This window comes from Calidris pugnax, unplaced genomic scaffold (genome assembly GCF_001431845.1).
Source record: "Calidris pugnax isolate Ruff unplaced genomic scaffold, ASM143184v1 scaffold24, whole genome shotgun sequence".
In the NCBI taxonomy this organism is placed as follows: Eukaryota; Metazoa; Chordata; class Aves; order Charadriiformes; family Scolopacidae; genus Calidris; species Calidris pugnax.
In genome coordinates, this window is record NW_015090922.1 from 14,992,907 (window position 1) to 15,014,134 (window position 21,228).

Here is a 21,228-nt window from a genome sequence, read left to right on the forward strand (position 1 = left end):
ACAGGTTTTTTTTCCAAATGAAATCTAAATAAACTGTCAAATTTCAAATTGGATTAAAACAAATTGGAAGATTAAATCATATCTGGCTAAGTCTTGGTATGGAATTATAGTCAGGTGCCTTATGGTACCATCATGTCCTTTGAACCAGAATTCCTGTTTGGGCTACTTTTCCCGTAATACAATTACAGTTTCTCCTCAGGAAGTTTTCTGCAAAATGAAGTTCAGTTTTTGCTGCCCTGAAAAGATAGTTTGGACTATATGAATTGGGTAAATGTCACCTTTCTATTTCTATGCATAGAAGAAAAAAAGAAGTCTTTTTCTATAAGAATAGTTAGACTGCATTTTTATTTTTCTAGCAGAAGGAGAAGTTTTCTATGGTTCCCCTCTGATTACAGGTGGTCTGGTTCCAACTTTTAATTCTTTCATAAATCTGCCAAATAGAAGAAGGATGAGATTTCTTACACCATCACGGTCCATGTCATGGATGGAGCAGAAGTGTGGGAAGGCTAGAATGAAGGGAGGGAGGAGCATTTGGGACAGTTCCACACGCTGACTTGCCTAACAAAGCTTGCAATAAAAGTAGAGCTTCTGAAGCCTCCATGCTTTCTGTCTCAGCTGTACTGAGAGCAAATTCTAGGTAATTGGAAGTCAAGTCTCTTGGCTGTAATCATGTAAAAACTAGTTCCCATTTTCTTCTGTTTCCACATATTTGTATTGACTGCAAACTGTTATCTATCTCTTCAATCTTATTTTCATTGACTTGTTTGGCTTGCTGTTTTTCTGTTGCCCTCATTGCCTTATTTGATAGAAGTTTATGCAAAACATTTTCACTTCTTCACTGACTTTGGTGCCTGCAGACTTGTTTCTGTCACATATTCTCACTACTCTCCCTTCACCTTCTTAAATATGTTATTCCAGAGATGCTACCACCATTGCTGTTGGGCTCGGCCTTGGCCACTAGCAGGTCTGTCTTGGAACTGTCTGACATCGGCTCTATCGGTTATAGGGGAAGCTTCTAGCAGTTTTTCATGGAAGCCACTCCTATAGTCCCCACTGTTAAAACCATTTCCTTGCAAACCCAAGAGACGCTACTAAAAACATGTATTGACAGGACAGAGAACTTGTATGTCACCTTTATTTTCAGTTGATTCTTGATGAATAGCATGTTCTCACTACTAGAACCATTTTTTCAAATGACAGTGGCATTGCCTTCTGCAGTGCTTAAGAAAGTGAGTTTCCGAGTCCTCACATGAAGATACCTGACTAGATTGCATTCTGTGGCACCTGAACAAATGGTAATCCATTGAGATGATCCTCAAGTTTACTACAAATTGTTTCATAACTTTCTCATGGCTCAATATTGAGTGAGTAACAACACCCTGTGTGATACAGTACAATAGAATAAAGGATATAAATATCCAGAATAGCAAAAAGCAATTTAAGGGAAAAAATGGTACATTTAATCACATTTCACTGAGTATTGACATCAACTGAGTTGCTATATAAAGCTTTCAAAGGACAAACAGCATGAATGTTTATTATTTAACTGGGCCTTTACTGGTAAAAATTATTAATTTTTGTCTGTAGTTACAAAAATAGGGAGCTTACTTATCTGATTGGCATTTTTTGGTTGTGTTAGTACAGCTGAGATGGAAGATTTATTTGGTATAGCTGAGGTAGATGAGGTTAGTTCTTTCAGTTAGCCTGCTTCTTAGTAGGTAAAGGCTTTTCTTAATTTTATAGATAACTTTAAGCACAGAAGAATTCATTGTTTTAAATAGAAATAATTGAAAAGAATAAAACTTCCTCTGCAGAAAAATATCGATCTGCAATATCTGCAATAATCCAATTTATAGATGAGGAGTAGGTAGGGTTCTTTGGTTTTGTTTGGTTTGCTTTCTAAAAACATTGAAAGCAACATAACTTGGCTGTTTTACTGCAATGTATTGCATATAATACCTGTTCTACAATGTACCATGGTTTGGGCTGGGTTTGGGCTGGTTTTGGCTGCTAAATACTTTTAAATTATTACCATAATTCCCAAAGAAGTTTAATTTTTCATGGCTCTTTGGTGCTTATAGAACAGTCTAGTTCTCATGATTTGTGAATTTAAATGATTGTTCACATACATTGTTAAGCATTTGGCAGCTTTTAATGACTTAATTTTCTCTGATTAGTTTAGTCTATAAGGCTTTGCTTGTAAGCAAAAGGATTTTTTTAATTCAGAATGCATGCTGATATAATATACATAATCACAGGTCTGGGGGAAAAAAAGTAAATCTATCATGGATTTTTTTTCTTTCCCTGGTATCCAGATGTATGTCTTAGTAAAGATTATGAACACGTCTCTGCTTAGAAATTGTTTTGATTTGAAAACTTGAAAGACATAATCCCATCCTCCCTCAGAACACATATACTGCTGAAATTGCACATTTAGGGTTATGTTTTTCCTTTATTGGTTCCATTAATATCTATGAATAATGGCTTCCCATGTGGTAATCTAATTATTGTTTGAAATAATTGGTGAACTGGAACAGTGTCATAGATCAAGGAGGAAATTAATAAAAGAAGGGTAAAGGTGAATTGTATGGAGCATGAGAGCCTAACTAGGAATAATGAGATAGTGAAATTAAAGAAAAATTTTGATCAAAGACCAACAGCATCTACACAGCAAGTTCTGTTGAGTAGTAGAACTTGCAGAAGCTCTAGCACATGGAATATTTAAAGTTAAGCTGGATGAACAGGAACAAATGGATGGTAGGGAACCAGTTCTTTGCTGGCAGAGAGGTGGACTGGATGAGCTAGTATCTCATTTCCACTGCTAGCGCCTATGAGTCTGGTTGAATAAATACTTAGAATTCTGTATGTCTTCTAACCTCACTTGGACTTCTTTTGTATCTAGCAGCAGGAGATCATTATCCTGTGAAAGTTCTTGACAGTGAATAGCTTCATTTTCTGTTAAATCTGAGGATATGTAGACCCAAATATTCCTACTTGTTTACTTGCAGTAGCAAGAAGGAGAGAGCTTAGAAAACTGCTTGTCCTGTGGATCACAAAAAATCCCCTTAAATTGGCAAGCAGCACAGGGTTTTTCAATGGTGGGAAGTAAGATATGACTTCATTGTTTTTTGACATTTTGAATTCTAGCTATTCACATTTTGTATCTTTTGCAGACCATCTGAAAGGAGAAATAACCCAGAGGCACATTCAGAGGGCGGCTCTAGGTAAGAGCAAAAAATTTCAGATATAATAGGATACAACAGGGACAATGATCTCTCTCCCAGGGCTGAATCTGCTTGTGGTTGTATTTTCTATGACAGTTTTTGCCACGATGTTTCTACAGTATTCCATGCCATAAAGATCAAGGACTCTGTGAACTTTGCCAGAGATTTGGCTCAAAAGGTATCTGATTTTATGCGTGGTGAGAAACACAATGCAAAAGTCTCATAGGTTTGGGGGTTTGGTATTGGCTTGCTTTCTTTTCAAGGTGACCAAAACAAGAACAGAGACATCTAAGCGCTTCTCATTTTTAGGTGTTGTTTTTTTTTTTTTTTTTCTGATGACTCTAATTTGAATTCCCATTAACAGAGGTTGATTTGTCCTGAGAATGAGTTTCTTCCCATGTTGCGACAATCTGCCTAACAACCGTTTTAATTTTCCTCCTTCCAAGAGGGACTGAAGGTCATTTCTTTTGCATGTAGTTATAGAAGTTGAAAAGTTATTTCTTGCAGTTTCTGTTGACACAGCTGTGAAGCTAAAAGTGTCTATGTAAGTTGTTCAAATAAATGTAAAGTCATCCAAATTTAGTTTAAGATGCTTTAAGCTGACTCCACCAACTCTGTACTGAAACAGCCTACAAGTGTTCATATGAGAATCCCACTCTGAGGACAGTAAACTTCAGCTAAAATGTGTCAGAAAACTGCTGGGGCAGTAACACTTGAAGCCCCCCTCACTTAGGTCTACAAAAGAATCCCCAAATGTGCCTTCATGGACCTTCTTCACATAAAAGGTGGAGCTAAATCAGACCAGCTTGCAGTTGATGGCTTTGTTTCTGTGTATACATAACACAGTGAACAATATTTGTCTCTTAATAAGAGACAGAAAATTTGGGGGCTTTCCTTTCTCCCAAAAGGAAAATAAGTTACTGCAGAATAGTGAATGAGATTCCACTTTCTCTATGTAATTTAGCCATGCATCTTAAGTTCTGTTGATGATGTTATTATTTCATACCTTTATCCTTTTTTTTTTTTTTTTAATCAGCATTGAAAATTAATGCTGTCCATGTCAATAAAGCCCAAGAGTTAAAGTCAGTTTATTTTGATCAGCATGAGAAGGAGAAGTGAAGGAGGTGCTGATCTCTTCTCCCCGCTATCCAGGGACAGGATACATGGGAATGGTTCAAAGCTGCATCAGGGGAGGTTCAGACTTGATATTAGGAAATGTTTCTTTACCAAGAAGGTGGTCAAACACTGTAACAGGCTTCCTAGAGAGGTGGTCGATGCCATTTAAGAAGCATTTGGACAATGCTCTTAATAACGTGCTTTAACTTGTTCAGCCAAGAAGTGATCAGGCAGTTGGACTAGATGATCGTTGTAGATCCCATCCAACTGAATTGTTCTGTTCTGTTCTGTTCTATTCTATTCTATTCTAGTATCCAAAGTTAAATCTAAAGGTGATATCTTCAGTATAACATGAATTCTTTCTTTAATTCACTCCAGGTTTTAATACTATTTACTAATTTTATGACACTTTAAGTAGTTATATCAAGATGAAGCACATCAATGCTGTTTATGAGAATTCTTTATTCAGTTTTTCAAAAAAAGTATTGGTGTATTCTGACTTTGTGTTTCAATCTGCATAATAACATCTGGTTTTGTATACTGATTTCTTACTAAATAGAAAATTGTGGTGCAAATGCCGTTTTCAATAACTAAGCTGCTTTTTATAAAATAGGTAAGCAAAATTTTTTCATGTCCCTAGGAAATGACATAGTAGTGACTTTACCAGCTATATATTCACATTGTAAATATCCTATTAGTATTCCACAACATAACAGGCAGTCCATGTGTTTTTGGCTTTTGTTTTGAGCATTGCTATCTGCTTATCATCACTAAGTCTGGACCGTGCAAAGTATTTTCCAGACTTTTTTTCCCCTTCATTATTCTTTTAAATACTCTGGATATTTTGACTTAATATTTATTCTGTGAATTAGGGAGTATTATTTGCTTGCCTGCCTTTTTGGATGAATGTTCTTCCAAGGAGTAACAGGTGTCAAGTCTCCCAGGATCTTCTTGATGACCAAAATGTCATCAAGATATTTTTAAGTGAAAACTGCATGGTAAAAAGTCTAAGAATCTGTTGAAATCCCAACATGAAATAAAACACACCATTGTTTCAATTAGAAACCAAGTTAACATCTTCCAGCTGACTTTTTTTTTTTCTTAACTTAAAGCATTTTATGGTTAAAACTTTTTAAGAAGCTAGTTGGATTTTAAACAGTGTAGATCTGTTTCCCTCATGGCTATGCTTAAGATGTGGATTTCTTATTGAAGGAAAACTCCACTACTTAGCCCATTGTTCTTAGTGATCTCTTTTAAACACCATATGCTGGAAGTTAACAAAGGACACAAATAGATGGGAGGTTTCTTTGCAGGCAAGTGAGTGCTCCATGTTTTTCAGCGTTTCATGGGTTTCAGTACACAACCAGAAACATCAAATACTTTGTATAAAATTGCAAGGATTCGCACTCAGTTTGACTTTTATCTTTATTAATTGTAAGAATACCTTATTATGCAAATAACTTCTTTTATTCAGTAAGATCTTTCAGAATAACATGCTTAACTGCATTTTTAGGCACTATTTAAAATTCCTTTTGCATGCTTAACTGCATTTTTGGGGCAGTGTTTAAAATGAAATAATGTGCACGCTATTGAAGTACTGACAGAGCAAAAACATTGGGTCACCAGAATGCCTCTGGGTGGAAAAGATGGGAGAAAAGAGTGGAAACAAAAGCTTTTGCTGGTGGTTGCAATGTTGTAGAAGGAAAACTCATATTTTATTATTTTTATGATTCCAATGAAGCATTGTCTTAAGATGCTTTCAACTAACATTTCAGTAAAATACAGGACCTGAGTCTTCATTATCTCATTCCAATTTTGCATTGATAGAACATGATTACAAACAATCAGGCTAATATAATATTCACCAGCACTGAGTGAAGACTGAATCCTAGGTTGGACCTGCCTGATGGCATAGGAAATCCTATGACATCTTGTAATGGGAAGATACTTCTATGAGGATGCCGACGCGCTAGCAGATGTTTTCTACAATAACTTTCCATAACAGAAGCAACTGAACTGAGGCTAAGCACAGTTTTGCCTGTTCAGCTAAATCTCAAGTAGAGGGCTCTGTTGGGTCAGCTCTGGAACTTAGGGAGGATCCTTGAACATACTCCTGCCTGATCTGCCCATATCAGCAGAAATGTTTAATAAATTTACAAGTCCCCCAGGCTCTTCAGTCAGCTTCTAGCAGATCCTCACAAAGCTTCATATACAGAAGGGTCATTCATTATGTGCAGTATGAAACGTGCTTTCTAAATTCACGTGAACAGTAGAGTCTGATGCCAGCAATGCAGCATCTTCAGCACAGCATGCCCATCATTCTTGATAGTTGCAGTTACTTTATCAGTTTAGTTGAAATGCCATTTTACAGCTTTCCATTTCAAATACTTTTTTTTATTCTTCTGGTTCTCCATGAGCCTCACTTCTTTTTTATGTACGTTTTGAAATCTGGGCTAGCAGCAGCCTTTCAGTTCTTTTGGGACTCTTCTGAAAACATTAAGAGATGGCAAAACATTTCTGCTTCTGCAGAGGTTTGTTGGGACCTAATTAATCTCTTTCTGTCCAACTCCATTGTATCTGTAAAGATATTTGAAACGAAAAAAATAGTACAATCTAACACAGGTAAATATGACAAATATGGGTCTTTGTAATGAATCTGCATCCTTTGGAAGGAGTTCACCATTAAGGCCCAGTTTTATAAACTTTTCATTTAAAGAAATGACTTGTTTTCCCAGATTTTGTAACATGGCTTTAAGAAATAAGATTTTATATTTCTGCTGTTATTCAAAGAGCTGTTCCCAAGTTCTTTTTTGAGCAAACTTCCTGTGAAAAAGCCTATTCCTCATGAAAAATAAAATTACTAGAAATAACAGATATATTTGGATCCCCCAAAATGCATACAAGCATTTGATTTAGAGTGGCAAATGCTGGAGAGTAAGGATTTTGGCATCTGTTATTTTTATATTTGGATTTGTAACACACATTTGTTTTAAGCAAAAATAGGGAGCTTTTTCTTTATCTTTGTTCTGTCTATAGGTTTGTCTACATCATCTTTTCCTACATTTTCAAAGTTATATACCTGGTCTAAAGATATTGGTATCAGTTTATGCCCTTGTTCCTGTCCTGCTATGTGTTTCTTTATAGTGTTTGATTCTGCTTCCTCATCTTTCCTTGATTAGAAGTGAAAGAACAGCATGATCAGTACCTGAATAAAGCACAGACAGACAGTGCTGTATAATGCATCAGGGTACTACTGCAGGAATAATCCAACCAGCGTTAGGAAAGAATTTCAAAGAAACTATTCCTCCAATGCACTAGTTTGTGCTGCTCTGAGAAGCTGCCACTACTGTATATCCCGTACCTGATGGGATGCAAATATGTTGTCTGATGCATTTCTGCATATCTGGAGAGATACGTAGAGATAGAATTGGGAACTGTTGCTCTCGCTTGTCCAGAGTGAGATACCATACAATCACAGAATGGTTTGGAGGGGACCTTTGAAGATCATACAGTCCAACCCCTCTGTCATGGGCAGGGACATCTTGCACTAGTTCATGTTGCTGAAAGCCCCATCCAACCTGACCTTGGAATACTTTGAATATAGCCCATGCTATATAGCCACTAGAAAGGCTGGGCCACCATGGTTTTTTTCTGGTGAGGATAGTTTATGAAGTTTATGGTCATTTTCTCTGCAACCATAGCAGAATCCTACAAACATATATAACATTGATTAGGCTAATAATTAATAAATGTCTTGAACTCATCTGCTCTGATCTGTGTGAATGGAAAACACATAGCACTTCCAAACTGCTGGTTTGCATCAGAGTTAATCTCTTATTTAAATAACTCCATATTTAAATAAAATGAGCACAGTTTATTTCACTGCTTTACATCTTGTAACCAAGATGCCTTTTAACTTTATTCATATGAAGCCGGAGAGTTTTGATCTCTACTAATGCCATGAAATGAAGACACACAAGTGTTTTCAATCACAAAATGACAGAAGCTGAGCAAAGTGGCAGCCTGTGTTTTCCCACACAAATCCAACACCATCCATGAAGAATAATAGATGGCCTCTTTTGAGACCATCATTCTGGGTGCTGAAAAATTATAGGTATCTTATGTATGGGCTGAATAAAGAGAAATAATCTGTTTGAAATCCAGAATTTTAATATATATATTTTTTTACAAGAGATAAAGCAGCATGTCCAAAGATTCTTTCTCTAAAACCGTGTATGTGGATTGATGTATTTCCAGTCTGTAAAATGTGTACTTCTAGAAAAAGAAAAAAAAAAGGAGCAGTGTAGTCACTTTGCAATGCCCTCAGAATAAGGGAATAAGCAAAAGATTTTTCTCACATTTCATCACAGTTTTGATATGCACGATGTTTCTGTGTGTTATATTCTTCTATATATTTGTGCTTGAAATCTCAAGCAAAAGCACTGTTTTATTACAAAGTTTGCTGTTCTTGTGCCTGCAGGGCATTGATTTTATTCCTATGGTGACCTCTAGTGGTATCAAGGCCACTCTTTTTAGTGATGGGTTTTATTTCTTCAGTCTTTTTATTTTAAAGAAAAAAAATCAGAAATGTTTTGCATTAAGGTTTATTTTTTGGAATTCTGAGACTGATAGAAAGCTGGTAAGATTGTGCTTGTTAAACAGGATAATGATTTTTCATTATTGTTAAGACAAAGATATCAGTAGAAAAACTGGCTGACAATTCAGAAACCAGTACCTCTTTGCTGTTTTAAAAATAGGGGTTTTACTCTGACAAAGATAAAGTTACTTTTGAATTTGCTTTGTGCAATTACTGTAACATATGAAGTGCTTTTAGAAATATTTACCAAATCAGTTTTTAAACAAATGCTTGAAATACTGGTGGACGATCAATTTTGAAGACATATATAAGTACTCACATAGGATATTATAAGTAGATTAGAGGATCTTTATAGCTTCTTTTTACTGCACTGTATTTAAGTCATTGTAGTTATTCCAATTCCAGATTTGTCTTGGAGGAAAAAAGCATAGACTTTAGTCTGTGGTAACTGTGAAGTTACACACCCTAACAGACTTACACTCTTGGTTTCATGTGCTATTTTGTGCTTTAGGTCACCAGAGTATATGTTAACCAGAGTATAGGAGCTCCTGAAGAGCTTCCATATTTTTGTGTGTACCAAGTTCTTCTGTAGAGATGATCACAGTCAGGAAAAAGAACCATGGAATCAAAGCAGCAGCTGGACAAGCAGCAATGATACCCTGGTGACAGCACTTGATGTTTCTTCTTAGGTAGTATGTTTTGGGTTTTTCCCAGTGTTAAGTAGGAATGACGTTTAAAACTGTAGGAGCGTATTCTAATAAGAAGACATTTCTTAAGCCTGCTCCTTCAGGCCTCAAGCCTACACAGGCATTTCTTTGCATAAGTTTCTCTTCAGTGTTTCCAGGGTGTTTTGTAGTTTTATTTGTTGCTGTGTTTTTTCTGTTACTCTTTTTAGCAGATTTTAACAGGTGCAATGCTAAATTCTAGAGGCGGGCATGAGTTTTCCCTTACATTGTGTCTTCAAGAAAGAGAATACTGCATCTTTACTGGAAATCCTTGCAAAAATGTTATCCTGAACTGTCAAAGAAAATTCCGACACTACTCATGGGTTCCTGTTAAGCTTCCTATGTGATCCACTCAACTTCAGCTTATCAGATGTCAAAAAAGAGCAAAGACATCTTTGGATCAAGTGATAATTTTATTAGGAGTCATGAACTTGTAGCACAGCTATCTAGTTCTCAGTTTTATTGACACTTCAGGATTTCACTGCTGTTGGAACAGCTTGCAGTCTCTGTAAGCTTTCCTGCAGTAAATATTTCTTCTGAAACACTGAAAAATTCAGTGTGAATTGCATTATTATTTAGAGACTCTTTCTGGTGACTAGCAAGTAAGCAAGGTGGAATCTGAAGATGAAGTTCTCAGTTCTCTAATTTGTACTAAAATTAAGAAATTAGGAAAAAGATGTTAAGAGAATAGTTACACACTGAAAGAGGTCCTCAGAGAAGTTTGAAGGATCTCTGTCCTTGGAATTTTCCACGTCAGGACAGCCTAGTCTGATTCAGTTTTCACCCAACTTTGAGCAGCAGGTTGGACCACGCAGCCTTCCAAGATCCTTTCCAACCAGAATGATCCTGTAATTCTAAGACATCAGGTGAGGTGGAGTGAGCAAAACATAAATTTGGGTTAATGCACACAGTCTGCTGATTCTAGGCCTCAGCTTGTTTGTTTTTGCTTTAGTGTATCTCAGAGTAGCCTCTCTCTATTAGCTCTAAGAGTAACTTACAGTTTAAGATCCTGAAAACTTCTTTCTTCTTGGCCATGTCCAGTGGGTGTGTTGGGTAGTTTGACTAGTTCCCTGTCAGTCAAGGTTTCCTCTGTAAGCACTCTTTGTAACAAACAGAAGTTCTGTAATCTAATGAACTGAAAACAACAAATGGAGCTCTTTCACATCTGTATTTGCTTTATTTTTTCAAGGTAAAGGTCAGACCTAGAATAGCAATTTCTATCTGATCATCTAAAGCACAGGACAAGGAGTGAATGAGAAATAGCATGGCGAATGTGACAAACTGTATTTCAGAACAGGCTGAAAATCTGGTGAAAAACTTCTTCCATCTTATGTTTTGCTGAAATGGCTAAAAGAATTAATTCACTGCTTCTTTGCTGAAAAATTTTTGCATGTTTAAGGTCAAAGAAAATAAAGACTTGGAACAAGTAGTCACTAACAATATCCCACAAATGTGCAGAGATTGGATATACTTCTCCAGATAAGAATCTTGTGGATAAGTTGTAATTGTTTCTGGATATGTCAGGATTCTCTCTTACCTGTATACAGTACAATGTAATTCAGCTGGCAACTACCAGAACATTGAGCTTGATGTCCTTTCCTTCATAGGTCATAGGAAAGAGCTGTCTAAACAATGAGAAATGCCTAAATACCTGTATACTTCTTGCACTTTCTTGAGCTGGTAGCCCACCACAGAGACCCTAGCTGTTCTGCACCTGCAGCCAATGGGTGTGTGCATGGGAGGACCAGCAAAAGCGTGGCACTCAGTGTGTGTTATGAGAGTGGCTAGCAGGGACAGAGGGTCCTAAGACCATAATCTGGTCCCCGTAACTGCCCAGGTTGTATATGGCACATATGGCCCTGATCTAGCACATGTGCCAGAACACTGGACAACAACAAAATGGATCTTAAAGAATAACATTCCTGCTGACATGAAATCCTATGGTTGTGGCTTCAGAAATGTTCTGTAAAACTCGTACATCATAGCAACGTTTAGAATAGCATTCAAGAAACTCTTTTAAGGGCTAATGGAGGAGCCAGGTGAGAAAGTGGAAACAAAACTTCTGTGGTACTTTGGTCTTTATTGTACACTTAACTCATGTGAGGTCTTAAAACATATTCTCTGCTATTTGCACAGAAAAAAAAATCAGATCTGTGGTAGAGGTGCTTCAGGCCCAACACCTTTTTGTCTTATTTGGGGCAAGAGTTAGACTACACACTTTATGGTACAACTCCATGCTCATAATATATTGATTTCATCAACAATGATGTAATATTCCTTTCTGGTTTCCATCTCCTCTACTTCTCTTTTGCAGATAAAATGTCTTTTACTAATACCTTGTAGCAGAAAGATCAAACTTTTTCAAGCTGATACTACCATATACCTTTTTTTGGTTAGAATTCACTTCTTGAATCAAGTCAAAACTTTTTCTTTATTGTCTAACTGGAAGTGACACGTAAGTTGCATGACTCATGTATACCTATAAGTAGCTGAAACAGAAGCAGTTAAGTATAAAACATGTATGCTTGTTTTTCCGTAGTGTTCTTTCGAATGGCATTGATATACATTCAGTGTACAGTCCAAAATAAATGTTTTTGTGCATTGTAAATAGTGTTAGTACTGACAACCGCAGCCAGAGTTCCACACACAATACAGGTAAACCATTCATTTTTAGAAAACATTAGGCCTGTTGAATTCATCCCACAGTTGCTGTGTGCACTGCATTCCGAAGTGTGACCTGCAAGCAGAGGATTTACTGTGCATGCCTATGTATATTGCTCATGCACGGTAAAGCTGGCACTTCTCAGAACTGAGAACTCCACATCTGCTTATCTGACGATCCCCAGCAAGAAAAGTGGATGCACTAAGCTCCACAATCTCTTCTGTGCTGTGTGACACTCAGCGTGACCACACCTTCAGCACCCTTAAGTGTTTCTTATTGTCAGTAAAGTTGTGCTATGTTATTCTCAGTCAAGTTCTTACTGTGAAAGTTCTTATTTTAGATTTATGAAAGTTACATTCTTATTGCAACTGCAGCCTGCACATTGGTGGCAGTGTATTCCTAATGTCTGAGTTTCATGATAAGCAAACAACTTCAGAAGTATTTTCCATCATTTCCTTTCAAGAAGAGCATGACAAAACTTAGCAGAAAGATATTTTTTTTTCCATGAAAGCTCTTGGATGTTGTAGAAATGAATGATAATGAAGCCTCAAAATTTATGGATGACAAACCACACCCCTTCTTAGGAGGCAGAAAAAGATCATTCAAATATCAGGCATGGTTTTATCTAATATTATGAACAAGATAAATTATGCAACAATAATCTCATGTAATCAAATAGTAAAATGCATTTATTAAGTGTAGGCAAGAATCTGAGTTAATAGGGATTTCCTGACTAAGACCCAGCTATGTTACCAGTCCACTAGGTCAACTGGTGTGTATGGAATATATTAAATTTGAAGCTGCCTTTAATTTTTTTTTTTTCAGTATATTTTACTTTTATATTTGGAAACCAGCAGAGAACTTCTGGCCACAATGGTTTCAGAAACTTTTATGGTTTGAGTGCAGCTGACATGAAGGCAACGCCTTCTGTTTTATATGCCATGTATTTTCAGGACCAAATATATAGATGACTAGTTTCAAAGAAGAAACTTGAGGGAATTGAAGTGTGAGTCTGTATTTAGCCAAAACAGCTCACAGGAGATTGGAAAAAACAGCTCCACTTTCCAGGTGTGCATTGGAAGTCAGTTAGTTTGAGCCAATATGTAGCCAATAAATCAATAAACAATACAATGATACAAATAAAAGCAGAATACCGATGGACCCTTTTACTAAATTCAGTAATTAAAGTAAAAATAAGAATCAACAAAATACACATGCCCTTAGTACCCCCCACACGCACAAATTTATAAAGTACTGAAAATAGGACAGTTTGTTTCAGTGTATGCTCATGACCAACTGGCTGAAATTTTTAAAAATCTATTGCATTAGGATAAGGGGTAAATTTCTCTAAAACCTGCAATGTAAACCATTCCAGACACTAGGGTATTTTCATCTTCTCCTGAGTTTCATTGTACATACCCATCTTTGCTTTCGTATAAGGTACACACATGGTATTTGGTGACAAACAAAGGTTGACATGGCCCACGGGAGAAATAAGAAAGAAGGGGAGAATTACTTGTAAGCTTATCCTGAATAGCAATGGATGGGTAGTTCTTTTTAAAAATCCCGAATGACAGCATATGCTCCAGTTTGAAAGCACTAAAGCCCAACTTTGCCAAAAGCTGCAAAGCTGATAAATAAAGCAGCAAAAATATGAACTGGATACTGAAGTCAATTCTAAATGTGGTTACTTGAAGTGACTATAAATTTAAGCAGATAAACACAAGACTATCCAGTGAAAAAATGAAAATCTTTGACTGCGAAAGTACAGCTGGAGGGCAGGGCACAATGTTATTTGAGGCACAAGACAATAAATCCCTCGGAGTTTGACTTCTAGGATACACTCAGGTCGCGAAATATATGAGCGCCCCAGAGAGTATAAAGTTCAGGGTCACAGAGAGTTTCTTGCAGAATTTTCTGACTGTAGACAAGAATCTGTCAGAGTATTTCAAGTTATTGCCAGCTTGCAGAAAACTATGATGATAACACTTGGCATCTCATGCTAGATATAGTGCTTTTCATCCATGCTTGCCACGTTGCTTTGAAATAGTGATCCAGTTAGCAGGTGCTATCATTTCTTCTGATACTGTGTGATTTGGTGATTTGGAATGTGTTGTAAAATTTACTACATCCTGTGCTCCAAAATTGGCCCTTTCATTAAAATAAAATCATTATCTCTTAAAATCTTCTTTATGAAAAAAAACCACAAACCTTTATGATATGAACTGAGTGTCAACTTCTGCAGAGTTCCCCTTCCTCTCTAAGCAGGCAGCTGGTATCAATTGTGTCCTGTGCCTCACTTCACCCGTTGAGTTGTGTCTGAAGATGAAACGAAAACAGTTAGCCTGAAGCTAAAAGTTGCTAGCTGTTTCTCTACCCAATATAGCACTGTCAGTCTCTTCTTTACATGGTGTGACTCAGTACTTCTAACAAAAGACTTCAGAACATAGGATTCATAAGTTTTGCCACTCAGCTGCATGTGCAGTTACGCTAACATAAAGGAACTAATACTCTTTATGAGTACGTTGCTGACCTGCTAAAATAACTCTGTTGTGTAAATTGGATGGAGTTATGCCAACAGAAACCCCTAATATACATAGAGGCAATGTTTTCCTAAACATACACATCATACCTCCCCTGCATCCTTTAAACCTGGGTCTGCATTATCCAGGATCAAATTGCAGCAACTATATTTGTTTCCCAGGATAAGTCACTGGGGCACTAAAACTGCATGTGATATTGCACATCAGCTGAGTGGCTCATCTCAACTGATGCACTAAAAACATAGACCTAAGCTGTACAATCAAGTTTCATATGACAAACAGTCAATCAATGAATTCAAAGTCAACCCTGAGTGAACAAAGCAGATAGGACTTTGTGTTCTTTTGTGCAATTGCAGAAATTATATCAGATAGTTAATATTTCAGCAGTAGCACCTCTGCAGTTTTGCAAATTTGTAATGTATATGGGCAAAAATAGGTTATCGTAAATTTTCAGTTTTTCATAATTTATGTGTACTTTGTATATATGTGGTTAATACAAACATAAAATTATTTGATGTTTTAATAAACATTTTCTTATTCTGCATAGGCAGGCAGATATATACTATAAAAGGAAACTCTTCAGAGTAATAAAAACCTGTAGCACAAAGAAAGTATTTCTTCTTAGGTATCTATCTTAAATTTATGATTAAATATTATGCTTTCTGGGTTTTACTGGCTATTCACTCAGTTGGCCGTGTCATGTTATTTTAAAGTAACTGAACCTGCATACTGAAGAATGCTAACATTAGACACGAGATACAGTGAGCCAGTAACCTCTGCCTTAGCTTCCTAGCTTCAGCTGTAGCTGAGGCAGGAGGAGAGAGGTGGGAGGCAGGAAGAGCCCAGGGGCAGAAAGAGGCCACTGCGGGGATTCAGGAAAGGTAAAGGGGAGAGGGGAGAAAAGAAGTAGCAGGGAATGAGGAGAAGGCAGAAGCAGCAGCAAACCAAAGGGTTGAAATACAGAATCACCTAGGTTGGAAGGGACCTTTAAGATCATCTAGTCCAACCATAAAAAAAAAAAAACCACCACACAACCACACACCACACCCACACACCAACAACCAACACTGAACCATATCCCCAAGCACTGTGTCAACTCGTCTTTTGAATATCTCCAGGGATGGTGCCTCAACCACTTCCCTGGGCAGCCCATTCCAATGCTGGATAACCCTTTCCGTGAAGAAATTTTTCCTAACATCCAACCTGAACCTCCCCTGGTGCAACTTGAGGCCATTTCCTCTTGTCCTATCGCCTGTGACTTGGGAGAAAAGCCCAATCCCCACCTCTCTACACCCTCCTTTCAGTTACTTGTAGAGAGTGATAAGGTCTCCCCTCAGCCTTCTCTTCTTCAGACTGAACTACCCCAGCCATTTGCTTGATGCAGATCTAATCTAATGCTGCTTTTGCTGCTGGGGGCCCATCAGCTTGCAGTGTACTCACCTCTTTCCATTCTGTACATATACAAAACTTTGTGCTGCTCACCTTGCCCACAGCTGTGTTTCTTGCTTTCATCACCAGCATATTGGCTAGAGATAAGGGATGCAGCTGTATTCAGGGTTGAGTATGCTGGGGCCTTTGTGTGATAAGAGGTGCTCGTCTCACGTAACAGGCTTTACTATTATTTCTGAAGGCAACTTGCAACCAAATGATCCCTTCTACAGCTTGTAAGCAGCAGCAGAAAAACATTTTTCTTGATAGTTTTATATATGACAAAAAAAATGTCATATATATATATGCCTAAGTTTGGCTGCTCTTTCAGAGCTAGTGAAAAAATATTTTTCCAGGTACTGTATGTCCAAATCAATCAGGGAAGGAAAGTTGCAATATTATGGCTTTGCATTGCTCTGTAATGACTAGCAGAATTTGGTGATGCTTTCATGTAGGGAAGTCCTCACTTCAGAAACAACATTAATATGTCAAGATGTTAATACATCTTTCACTCTGTGTTATTTCCCTTCATTATAAGAGGGTAGAGCCGCTACCTCCTCAACTCAGACACTGTAACATGTTGTGCAAATAGGCCAAATTGTACTTCAGTGTGCTCAGGAGAGTCCCCTTTAACCACTGCTGAAGACGGCTCAAGCCACGTCTGGCTGCCTTTCCTTGGAAACATATTAAGGATGCTCACATGGTCTGTGAGCATGGCTCACTTGGGAGGCAGTAACTCCCTAAATCATTTCAGTTTGTTCCACAAGAGCACATTTCTCTCAAGCCTTGATGCTGTGTATTTATGAAGGTCAGAACAAGTGTGAAGCCTCAGGGGCTCTGCAGTAAGTGGACTAGATGATCTTAAAGGTCCCTTCCAACCTAGACAATTCTATGATTCTAAGTGTCTCCCCACAAGTTCCCTGTGTAGCTCTGTGGTTTCCCACATTATGCCTTCTCCTGAGGATGAAATCTCACAAACCAGAAAATCCTCATCACCTGTAATCATTGGAAGGTTTACTGCTTTCCTTAAAGGTTCTGGCATGATTATGATGGCTTTCTTATTATCCATTGTGTTTGGGTATAACTTGTATAATGCCACTGTTGTAGCATCTCCTCTGCTGTGATGCTTGCACCTCCTTGTTTGTGCATTCGCTTAAACATTCCAAGCAGTTTATTTTTAAATCTTTTGAGGGTACCCTCTCCATGACAAATGTCTTCAACCTGTCCTTCTTTTGTAATCTGCACATCCAGCAAAGCCTTTTGGTGTATGAAGTGAGAATTGAGCATGGGCTTTGTCTCCGCCTTGGCTGTCTATATTAACATGCTTGACCTAAGTACTCTAAATGAAATAAAATGCTTTTCAGCTTCATCTATATTAAGCTACAGGGTGCTACAACAAAAGATTAATGGTTTCAGCTGGCGCTCTGACAAGCAGAGAGGGGTCATTACTGCCCTTTTATTCCAGACAGAATTCCTCTCCTTGAAGAGAGGGTGCACTCCCCAGGCCTCATGACAGGTTGATGTAGAATTTATTTTCTTGGCAGAAATAATAGTCGGGATGGAAACTTACATGTATTATACAGCAAATCTTTGTTTCTTTCATTTTTCATCAGTTAAAAAGGTTCAACGTGTTTTCTTGGGAAGCTTAAACTATTCTCATTCATCCTAGAAATAGAAACTGTTGTAACACTAGTAGGTAATTTTACATTTCCTTTCACTGTGGAACATATAACCCATGATGGAAAGACTGTTTTGCCATCTCTCAGAATAAGCATATTGTGTATTACACACTAGCTCTGTTACAGTATAGGGAAATCCTAAGCTGCTTTCTTAGGTTAACTTAGGCTACTTTTAAGGCATTTCCTCAGTTCTCCTTTACCTTGAAAAATTTCTCACCTAGTTTCATAACATTTTCCTTATTTATACTAATTGTCTGAATTTAATGCTTACCAAAGTTAATTTCTCCTTCAGGACTTGGCTTTCACTGTTCTTTCTGATACTCTATTTACAGGCACCAGCACAGATAATGCTGTATCTTCTTTTCACAACAACATTGCTGTTCTGGTCTTGTCTTTGTAGCCAAAATTGTCAGGTTGAATGCATTTGGTAGGGTTTTATGCCAAAGATGGACTTTTAAAATGGGCTGACAAACTCACTTTTATTCATATTCAAAATGAATATTCCAGGCTTTACTGGAAAAAAAAAGAAAAAAGAAAAAAAAAAAAAGGCAACTTAGTTCAAACCACTAGTTATCAAGCATCTCATACTAAGTAAGGCCTAAATAAGGAATTTGAAGAAGCATTTCCAGAGGAGAGAAATGGTTAATGACCCCCATTTCATTACCTACGTCTTAAAAAATAGTTTTCATTCTAATCAAATACGGTCATATCTTACATCTGATCATTTGTCCTATAGCTGTTTCCAGTCCTTCTGAAGAGCTAAATATGCTTGATCCAGTAGAAGAGAAACTTCGAAAGCAAATTGAAGAAGAAAAAAAAAGGTATTACTTCTGCCTCAAACTTCTGCCATCCTTCAGAAGATAAATTATACTATAGTATATTCCAGTTACAATTCTGCACACACAGCTACCCTCAGGGTTACCTCTGACATTTTCAAAATGTCAGCTTTGTGGTTCCCTAATAGTTTTTAAATTTTTGTATATGCTGTTGTTTTGTCTGTAAGATGCCACAGTACCTGAGTGGGAAGAAATTTATGATTGGGCTGATGGCTAAAAATAAATAAAAATAGCTTAATCCTCCCTGAGGATTAGTGTTAAAAATTTGTTTGAATTCAAATGTATTGTGAACCTTTTTGGTTGATTCAGAAATATCCTGCTTTCCTTGACCTAAGGAAAACCTTTAGGCTATATAGCATTGACTATATGTAAATAATATGTAGAATACAGATTGCTTAACCATTTCTTGCTCTAATGTCACTGTAACCAGGAGGATAAAAGAAAATACATGCAAAGATATCAGTTCTAAGTAATTTGCTAACATTTATGTTATGTGCAATCTGTGAGGAAACTTCTGGCTCTTTCATTCTACTGGTAAATCTCCAACTATATGTTAGCCAGGAGGCCTCATTAATGAAGCTTCCATCTGAAAGGGGAATCAGTCTCAGCTCTTACCTGAATCCAGGGCTCTGGCGATCAGTTGTTTATTAATGGTAACATACTGAGAAATCAAAAGAAGTAATTGACATATTTGATTGAACCTGTATTTAATTATTAAGCAATAGTGATCCTGCTTGAATTTCACTAACTTATTTAGTGAAATAAAAAGCTTTGTGGGATAAGTTTCTTGTACTTTCTACCCAGTGAAGCTTTTATAAAACATGAGATGTCTTCCTGCCACTGCTTCGCCTGTGTCTCCTGCATCTCTGATTATTATACAGTCTTTGTAGTTTAAATCTGTAAGTGTTCTAGGTAGGATAAAGCTTTGTTCAGATATGTGTTGAAAGATCTGTAATACACTTTCTTCTGCTCATATTAGTTATAAAACAATGTTCAATCGCTTGAGAGGGCTGAAGGTAGAGATTGAGCACCTGCAGCTTCTTATGGAAAAAGTCAAAATGAAGCTGCGAAAAGACTTTGAAGTCTGGTGGTCTGAAGAGGCAATAAATCTACAGGTATGAAATAGCTTTGTGTTTCTTCCATTTTCATGTAAATGTAACATCTTCAGTCATTTCAGAACTAGTTAACTGACTAGATATAAAGGACTATGAAGGATGGGATTTTGGGCCCTATTCACCTGTGCTTGTGCCAATGTAAATCAGGCAAAAGTAATATGAATTATGCTTGTATGAAGCTAACATAAATGAAGCAAAAGCCTTGCTTTCTGCTCTATTTTCTTTTTTGACATTTCCGTAAACAACTTGATTGAAAGCCAAGAAAATGCTGATAACTCTGAAGGAAAATAAAACAGAGGAGATGATTGGGAAAAAATAATCTTTTTTACTGCTAGCAAAACTATGATTTCATCAGGTTGATGACATGTGTTAGAAGATGACAGTCATAGCTGTAATATGGACAAATCCCAGCAAATATAATTGTTTTTTATCTTCCTTTGTTTGCGAAGACTCCAGTAACCTTTCAGTTTTCCTAAGCTGCCAGAGGGTCAGCAGCTCTCAGCACAGAGCATGTGTCCCCTCACTCTCTGAGGCCCACCACTGCCATCATTGCCTGTTCAAGAACCCAGCAGAAACAGAGTGCTGTAATTTAATGACTTGTGTAAAAGCTAAAGAAATGCCATTTTAAACAATGTATTAGAAGTTCATAACACAGTCAGTCTGAAAGCTACAGTTTCACGAACACAAGAGACAGTACAAGAGGGTCCAGAGGGGGATCAACTGAAACAAAAATATAGCTTTCTTATGCTCCCCTTCTGACACTTTTTAATGTCTTCCAATTAGTGACATGGCATCTCAAAGCAAAGCACTGCCATGAAATGCACATCAGCCTAATGAAAAAGAGTGCTAAGTGCAGTCTATCCCATGTCATTCATTATTAACTGGAAAAGAAGATTTACTCCTTGGGGAAAAGTTGTTATAAACAAAGAATTGTTTAGCCAGTATTTTGTTTAATTCTCATGAGTAAAAATTTAAACTGTGTTTTTAAGAAAACAGCCTAAAATAGATACAGACCTTAACACAAAGGACTTAGTTTTCCATAATGTGCCACCTAACTAGCTTAACTTCAAGTTATCTTTGCCATATACTTTTAAGGTTAAAATCCCTAACCATATTAGTGGCAAAGAGGATCATGTTTTAGCCACATTCCTATCTAAATATTTGGGCTTTTCAAAGCACTGCAAATAATATTCTTGAATCTACTGGAGCACATTTTTCTCTATCACTTAACACGAGAGGGCCAGGATTCAGTCTCTCATGATTCATCAGCAGAAGATTAGAAAACTGGAAAAAATAATTGGGA

General features: G+C 37.1%; 1 protein-coding gene across 3 annotated transcripts in view; it reads left to right on the top strand.

Moving 5' to 3' along the window:
- The window catches only part of KIF6 (kinesin family member 6), a 158,942-nt gene that overhangs the window by 121,763 nt on the left and 15,951 nt on the right, over positions 1-21,228 (top strand). For all 3 annotated transcript variants that reach the window (XR_001412954.1, XM_014950568.1, XM_014950569.1), the window contains exons 16-18: positions 3,174-3,224; positions 18,711-18,795; positions 19,790-19,925. Coding sequence is in view for 2 of the 3 variants with exons in the window: in XM_014950568.1 (XP_014806054.1) it covers positions 3,174-3,224; positions 18,711-18,795; positions 19,790-19,925 (272 nt within the window). In the remaining variant the exon portion in view is untranslated. The remainder of the gene's footprint in view (positions 1-3,173; positions 3,225-18,710; positions 18,796-19,789; positions 19,926-21,228) is intronic.